We start from the raw sequence: 8,870 nt of genomic DNA on the forward strand, positions 1-8,870 counted from the left end.
TATAGAAATAGTCACTCTCATTGTCCAGAATCCCATTGTTCAGAAAAAAATAATTTGGATTTAGGGGAATTCATCAAAGTCATGTTGATGTAAACTTTATCAGGTGGTCACTAATGCCAGGATACAAAGAAGAAGAAGAAAGAAAGAAAGAAAGTAGCTGAGAAAGGAAAATGGGCCCATTTGCATGGTGGTGGAGCAGGAGAAGCACAGGTGTTACTGATCACACTAACATGATGGCTCTGTTCAGGTGTGACAGCATGCACCCTGAAAGTGAGGCCGCGAAATGGAACTCAACCACTGTTGATGTGATTACTTACATGTGTGCTGTTCCTACTGTGACTAGTGTCAAAATGGCTGCTGTGGAAAGTAAACCACAGGTGTAGAAGAACTTGTTTTTCTATCTCCATGAGGAAACCCTAACCTTAACATCACAACTAAGTGCCTAACCCTAACCCCTACGAGGATAGAAAAACATGTATACGCACACACACACACACCTAACCACACCTATAAGCAATATTCAACAATCTGCCACATAAGTCTTCAGGAAATAAATATTAGCTTTTTTTGAAAAAAAAAAAAGTTTAAGTTAATAGTACACAGTTTAATCTTACTTCTACTATTACAGTGCTACTGAACCCCTAAAACACTTTGTTTCATGTGACATACAGTAAGAGAAAGTAGAAGTGTCTCTCATAATTCACATTCACGCTGACAGACAGAGGATGGCGCTGTTGTTTCACATGAGCCTGATTATAATATTGTCTTTTCCCACAATGTCACAAAAAAAAAACACAATTTAATTGGTCACAAAATAACACAGTGTGAATTTGGTACTTTTACATCATTGCAAAAATAGATATTCTGTAATAAATCATAACCTGGGAGGATCACAATTACAACAAGGACAAGTGACATCCTGGAAAATAACCGAGCCGTCTATGAGGAGTTGATGAAATTAATTAAATTTAAAGTTTACATTCTGCAGGAAACGTAACTTTCTCACACCAACGCGTACAACAACAGCAGAGGAAAGTTGATGCAGGAAGTTGTTCACATTTTCTCTTGTGACTCAGAAGTGATCATTACATTACAAGTCGTAGCAGACACTTTTATCCAAAGCAATTTACAAGGGAATAACAGACAGAAATAAAATAGAATCAATACATTAAATTGATAATTACATGTAGACAATTGTAATTAAAACACACACTAGTAAGTAAACTTTATTTCTACAGCTCTTTTCACTTTCAAAGTGCTTTAACAAAAGTGCACAAGACAAGGGCAAATTAAATTAGAATTTAAAGAGCCCTCATTACAACACAAATACGAAGTTGCTGTAATCTAATCTAGATGAAACTAGATGAAAAGTAATAATCTCCACATTTGGGTTTATATATTATTATATGTTGAATTTAATACATTTCATAATGTAACCTTATATATTATTATTATTATTATTATTATTATTATTATTATTATTATTATTATTATTATTATCATTATTATCATTATAAAAATACTGTCGACTCTAATGAGTCTAATTTTAACCCTTGGACATCCTGACTGTGTGTGTTTATATCTTCAGGTTTTTCAAAAAAAATGTTTTGTCTCATCTGTTGATGAGTGAAAGTTATGATTCATTTTATATTGCATATAAAAAAAATATAGATAATTGTGCAGAAGTCACAAAATAGACAATTTTTATTTTTGTTTTGTTCATAAAAATGAGCCAAGCGAACTTTGAACTGTGACCTATTTCACAAATTCAATCTGATTTATTTATTTTTTGTTAAATTTGGTTCTATTTTCTTCAGGTGTGTTTATATAGTTGATGAAAATATAATATATATAAAATATAATAAATATTTTTCAGAAGATTGCCTCTAGGTTGTGATGGAGAAATGGTTACATGACACTCTGTGTTGCACATTCTTATAGTCTCTGTATATACTGTACGTTTAAACATAGCAATGGAAAAAAAGCATCTGAAAAGCTCTGTGTTCTCAGGGTTAAAACAAATGTACGGCCACAGGAAATCGTCTCATGGGGCCGCATGTGGCAGGGAAAGAAAGTGAGAGCTATTCAGCCGCAGCATGCAATGTCATCAGTAAATGTTGCATTACTGACATTACAATTATTGCAGTTTAGTTTTACCGTAGATGGTGAAATACATCTTCCTTTTCTTCCTCTTGGTGCTCCCCCTAATCCTTCACTAGCTGACTATCCTTATTGATCAATACCTATATTGTTTGTAGTTGTACAGCTAAAAACAATTGCATGTCATATAAAAAAAAAACCCGAAAGACGTCATTTAAAACAAGTGTAAAAAAAAAAGGAGCATGGACACAATCCGTGCTGCTGTCGAGGTCACAGGTCTCAGACACTGAGAACAGACTTAACACGCCAAACTGTGAAAAAGCAGCTGTTTGTTTAGCTGTTTAGAGAAGCTCATTGACACAAACAAGACGACCATGACACGAGATGTGCAGGTCTGTGGTCGAGGAACTTCCTGTTTTCTATCTGATGGGCCAGGGCCGAGCACTAGGCCACTTCACGCAAGCAGACCTTGAGTAAAACAATGCAGCTCAACGCATACTGAACGTACATTTGATGTAGACTTTATCACGTAGAAAATATCATGTGGCTCGTACAGAATGTGCAAATGTGACACTTGGCAAAAAGGTAAGATTTGAAGTCATAAAATGAGAACAAAAACAAAAAAAAAAGAACGCCTCATTTGTGAATTGACAGAAAAAATACCAAAACACAAGAGGACCTTGTTATCTGAAGGAAGCGTACATAATCTTTATCTGTTTGGGAGAGAACTGGTCACTTTCTGATGATGTTTTTCAGATGATAAAAAGCAGTTTTAATGATAGAGTTAATGTGGAGATTAAAATGCAATTCATGCTCCAAAAACTTTCCAAAAATTCATTTTATTTGGGCACTGTACTATATATCTCTCTTGGCTTTGCATCAATAGTTCAAAACCTCTGTCTAATCTTTGTTTAATTATCAAGTAATGTTTAATTTATCAAATATCGAGACTGAACAACATGGGACCCACTATAGAGCCTTGAGGTACCCCCACATGTTATTGGGGTAAAGCTGTTTCTCCCAGACAGATACGGTACATCTTAAACCAGTTTAAGACTGATCTTGATAGGTTAATGTATCTTTGTTTAATTATCGTAAGTCATGTGACATTGAACCATTTTGTGGTATCACATGTATAGCTGCATATCATGGGCTTTGCTATAAAAATGTTTTCCTTTTATTTGATGGTATTTCTGAAGAGCAACAAGTAGGCCCCAGAATAGAGCCTTGAGGAACCCCACATGTAATTTGGGTATTATTCAATACATCTCCAACCACTTTCATGGGCTTAGCTATGAAACTGTTTTTTACCTAATGACAAATGAAACTGTTTAGCTATGAAACTGTTTTTTACCTAATGACAAACGCTGCATCTTAAAAGTAGAAATCATTTTAAATGACTTAGAGTCAATTGCACTATGAACTTAATTTACCCAAGTCGAACAAACAAAGGAAATTGGATTTGATTTCGATCTCAGCAGTTCTTCTGATATATTGGGTTTTACATTGTATCAATTTATAATATATTATATATAGGTAGTGGGCCACATGGTGGTATAGTGGTTAGCACTCTCGCCTTGCAGCGAGAAGACCCGGGTTCGAGCCCCGGATGGAACAAGGGCCTTTCTGCATGGAGTCTGCATGTTCTCCCCGTGTGTGCGTGGGTTCTCTCCGGGTTCTCCGGGTTCTCCGGCTTCCTCCCACAGTCCAAAAACATGCAATGTGGGGATTAGGTGAATTGGACACTCTAAATTGACCGTAGGAGTGAGTGTGAGAGTGAATGGTTGTTTGTCACTAGCTGTGTGTGGCCCTGCGATGGACTGGCGAACTGTCCAGGGTGTACCCCGCCTATCGCCCCGATGTAGCTGAGATTGGCACACCACCCCTGCGACCCTCTGGTGGAGGATGAAGCGGTAGATAATGACTGACTGACTGTATATAGGTAGTGTGTTTCTTGAAATGTCATGCGGCAGATTGTTGCATGTTACTTATAGGTGTGGTTAGGTTAAAGTGAGGCTTAGACATTAACTGGTTACGGTTAAGGAAATGGTTGATGTTATGTTTAGGCTGTCCAAATTAATGGAAGTCAGTGCTGTGAAGAATAGCTGCACAAACCTGTGTGTGTGTGTTTGTCTGGGGGCGTGGCTAACAGTTTCCTGTTCCCGCCAAACCACCTGTGATCAAGTCAGTGATCTGCTGCAGTACTGCTGCAACAGGCCATTTTGCAGACTTGTATGAAGCACCTTAAAGGGATACTTAAGTAAAAGTACAAGTATCTTACCAGAAAATGACTTTGGTAGAAGTTGAAGTCACTTTTTTTTTTTATAATATTACTTAAGTAAAAGTCTTTATATGACATTTACTGACCAACTCTTCTTCTTCTGGTTTTACTTGGTAGTAACGAGTAACAAAGATAGTTAGAGGAAATGTTGATGAAAAAGTTGCTTGAAATATAAATAATGTAAAGTACAGATAGTGCTTGAGACCACTTTCATGCAGGTTCACTGTCACACTGTCCTGACTAACATCACCTGAACAGAGCCAATCGTAAGTGTGATCAATAACGCCTGTGCTTCTCCTGCTCCACCATGTCATTGGTGGCATTGGTGAAAAATGCCACCTGATAGTTGAAACACAGGTTCATATATATGATATATCAGTCATGAAAACAGGAATCTGAGCAGTTTTTTTGCTGTGTTGCCAAAGAAAAGGGAACACACTGTGGTTTTCACACCTCTCTGCAGCAAAATGCGAAGGAACTGTGAAGACAATGATGCCCAGTGACTTTTCTTCTTTTGAGTGAACGTGTGAGTGTGTGAGTGTTTGGTGGGCGGGGCTTTGAGAAGACATAAAGAGATGAGCGGGGGTTCATCTGTGGTGAAACGCTGTGAAAAGATGAAGCTTCTTCTGAGCAGCGTGCTGCTGGCCTCTCTCTGTGACATCTCGTCTTGGAGTAAGTAGTAACATGGCTGGAATAATCAAAAGTAGAATAGGTGCACTTATGGCAATAGTTTTGAATTTTAAAAGTGTTTGTGACGAATTGTAAGTTCTCTAAGTTGTTATGGCCACATCACTGCACGTTAAACCATGTCCATTGTTGTAAATTGCAAAAAAAAAAAGCCCTTAAACCGAGTGAATAAGAATTGACCACTCTGTCTGTCTGCAGGTGTTTTAATGGCAGATGCCAGTGCTGTGACCCAGACTTCTGACGTTTCTGTCACTGAGGGAGAGACCGTGAACATCACCTGCTGCTACACTCAAAAGGACTCTGAACAAATTAGATTCTTCTGGCTGAAAAATCAGACAGAAATGGAGAACAACACTAGTGTGGTGCTGAGTCAATATCCATTCTGCGCATCTCTGACCCTTTCAAATATCACAAGAGAGGATTCAGCGACATACATTTGCAAGGTGTCTTTGGAGATACCATATTATGAGACTCTTTATGGAAATGGTACAGCCATCACAGTGAAGTCTACAGGCAGCTCAGGTACGTGACACCATCGCACCAACACTGTGGCTTGTTAGTGTGGCTGATGTCCCGTTTTGCCACAGAATAAGACAATAGAACCTGAAGTAAGCGTCTTTAAGCGTCTTTGAGTGTTAAGAAAAGCGCTATAAAAATACGATGTATTGTTATTGAAGTAGAACCTTAGCTCACTCACCAAATCACCAAGACAATGGGCAGTGTTAACCAACATTTGACTGATCCTAACTTTATAACTGAGCTTTATCTTGAACCTTTATTTTATCATTCAAAACAGTGTATCTCTTCCACTTGTTCGTCTGCCTAAAAATGGATTTGATGTATTTAACGGCATTTCTTATTATTTTATCAAGCATCAACATTTTAGTTTCTTCTTTTATCATTGGCTTGTACTTTCTGACTCTTTTCTTTGTTTATCAATTCTTACATTTTGGGTTTTTTTCTGTTCCCTGTATCTTCAGTACATGGCATCACCTCTGATTTGTGAGATCTATGACACTTCCTTCCTTCTGTTTGTTCCCTTTGGTTTTTTTTTTTTTAGTCTTATGTGTTCACAGTGATGGTCGAATGGTGGAGGTTTTCTTGTTTTAACCTGTGAAGCACTCTGACTACTTTGTATGAAAAGTGCTTCATAAATAATATGTGATGTGTTGTCTTACTCGTGTCCATGTCTAGTTTTAAACAAATATTTCTTTATCTTAACGTTGAACTAATCACTCACACACCATAGCGTTTATGGATTTATAATTTTTTAAAAAAGCCCCTCACAGTCATGTTGTCGTCATTGTAATGCATTGTTTGTGTTTGTTTTTTTCCCTCACCAGGTGGACATGCTAAAAACAGTGCAGGCCATTCCACTCACATCATGATGATAACTGCTGCGGCTGTGGGGTTTCTCCTGCTCCTCCTCATCGCGCTCTGCTGTTTCTGTTTTCTGCGACTCGGAAAAGGTGTGAAAAAAGAAAACACTCTTTTTGTTGATTTGTCATAAATATGGTGCTGTGATATCCAACAGGTGGTTTGCTCAAATTACAAAAGCACGTTGTAACTTGTGAGGTATCCAGCCGTGCAGGTCGCTTTGGTTTCATTCACATCCACGGAATTTAGTCGGTACAGCTGACTCGGTGTTGTCCACAGAATATGGACAGTTTTTATGGGGATACACTGCAAGATACACTGTATTTTTCAAGACAATGTGCACAAATGATGACGTCAGAGAGAAAGAGACAAATCACCAAATTAGCTCCATTGTCGTCAGGTTACATCTCACGAAGAAAAAAATATGCTGGAAACACGACACGCAAAAAATAATCATAATATCAAATCAAAGCATAATAATAACAACAGATTATTAATCCTGTGTTATCTTTAAAGAGATAAATGGATAATTGTTAGTGAGAACCAACACCAAAGACGATGAGGATGACGTCATCATCATGACGACTGACGGCATCAAATTTCGTAAATGTGTCTGATGAAACAGATGCACTTCTCTATTTTATACAGTCTGGCTGTCTAACTGACCTCCTGCTGTAATTACAAATGAACTACTCTTATGAAATATACCTACTCTGTGGTGCTAATTTGTTTTCACTGCAGTCTTTTATACTGTTTTCCTAACTTACAAACTTGAGTGCAGAATGACACAAAAAATGCTTGATTTTTAGCACAAAACTTTGGTGAAAAAAATAATCTACGGCATATTAATTAAGTTGTGATCACTGGTTTCAAAACAAGATAGAACTGCAGATACTTTTGAGGAGAAATTTACAGGGGCCCAGAATCAAACCTTGTGGTATACCCATGACTACAGGGTCAGTCATTTAAAGAACACATACTTTCTGCAAAGAATTGACAACATCTTTGTTATGTTAGGATCACCAGTTTCAAAACAAGGTACAACCGCATAGAATTTTAGTGAGAAATGTATGGTACCAGGAAATGACCCTTGTGGTATACCCATGATTACAAGGTTGCTTCATTTGAAGAACACGTACTTTCTGCAAAAGCATTGACAACATCTTTATTATGTCTGGATCACTAGTTCAAAACAAGATAAAAGTACAGATCATTTTTTGTGAGGAATGTACGGTGCCAAGAATTGAACCTTGTGGTATACCACTGACTACAAGTTTATCTCTGTAGGATCAACTAATGACACAGTGCATTTTCTGTTCGGAAATAAAAGTGATCATAGTCAAGAGCGCCATGCTGTACTTGTTGTAGCAATATCAGTGGTATAGAGTGGAGTAGATACTGCAACACCCATGTGATTTAAAGTTAGGCTTAATTGTGTCTATATTTTCATTTTTGTGTATGTTCAGCACAAGCTGCCAGGGTGATCTACGAGGTTCCCCACTTTGACTCTGAGGAGGCAGAGATGGACAAACACAACACCGGCTCCTCCAAAGAATCCACTCAGTGGGTGAGTCTTTACCAAAAATGCCATTCTAATGATTTCTAATCAAATCAAATATACTTTATCGTCTATACAAAATAAGACCTACAGGTATACGGAGATGACACACAGTTCACAAAGTACATGTCACTCGTATATCAAGGCACTTTACAAAGTAGTATTAACAGAAAGAACAGAAGAGAACTTACCCTCGGTGTTAAATGTAGCAAGAGTAAATATAAAATAACTCTAAAATCGAATTGAATATTTAATAGTTTTGAGATTCTATTTGGCAAGTCACAGAAAGCCTTGGTGTTTTTTTTCCACTAATAAGATAAATGTGTTCACTCATGACTGTCAAGAGCTCACTTCCTGTTTTTGTTTTCATGTCTTTATTCGATCTTTTTACAAACTTTAAGGCGTAAATCATGGCAGTACAGGTTTCAAAACAAACACAGTTTACCAAAAAATTCAAAATGTCATTTCTGGTTTTCAGCCCGTCCTGTTACAAAACCTTTGTTTCATGTGTAAAGCTGCACTGAACTTCCCGTCTTTCGACACAATTACGGAACATCCTGTGTCTGACTAATTGCATCATTAATAATCAGACCTTTGAACGCCTTAAAAAGCCTTATCTGAGACATTATTATATTCCGCGCAAGTGACATTTGTCTTTCTGCTTCTCTTTCAGTGTGAGGTACCCGTGTATGAATCCTTTGATTACTTTGAACATACACAGAACAAAGACAGCGGGTGAGGAATGGCGGCAACAGCATTTTTCTAGTCACTTTTCCTCTTGTCAATTATTTTCCTTATCACAAACGGCTTTACATATGAATGTAAATATGTTTATACTGTTCTATAAAGCAAATTTTATTTCAACAA

General features: G+C 37.4%; 1 protein-coding gene across 1 annotated transcript; it reads left to right on the forward strand.

Annotated features, from left to right (window-relative positions):
* The first annotated feature begins 4,919 nt into the window (after window positions 1–4,919).
* LOC122765931 lies at window positions 4,920–8,870 on the forward strand. Its single transcript, XM_044020433.1, has 5 exons — window positions 4,920–5,053; window positions 5,267–5,590; window positions 6,412–6,537; window positions 7,912–8,012; window positions 8,677–8,870. Exons 1-5 carry the CDS (start codon window positions 4,957–4,959, stop codon window positions 8,740–8,742), a joined length of 714 nt encoding a protein of 237 aa, XP_043876368.1. The 5' UTR covers window positions 4,920–4,956; the 3' UTR covers window positions 8,743–8,870.

This window comes from Solea senegalensis, linkage group LG3, assembly GCF_019176455.1.
Source record: "Solea senegalensis isolate Sse05_10M linkage group LG3, IFAPA_SoseM_1, whole genome shotgun sequence".
NCBI lineage: Eukaryota > Metazoa > Chordata > Actinopteri > Pleuronectiformes > Soleidae > Solea > Solea senegalensis.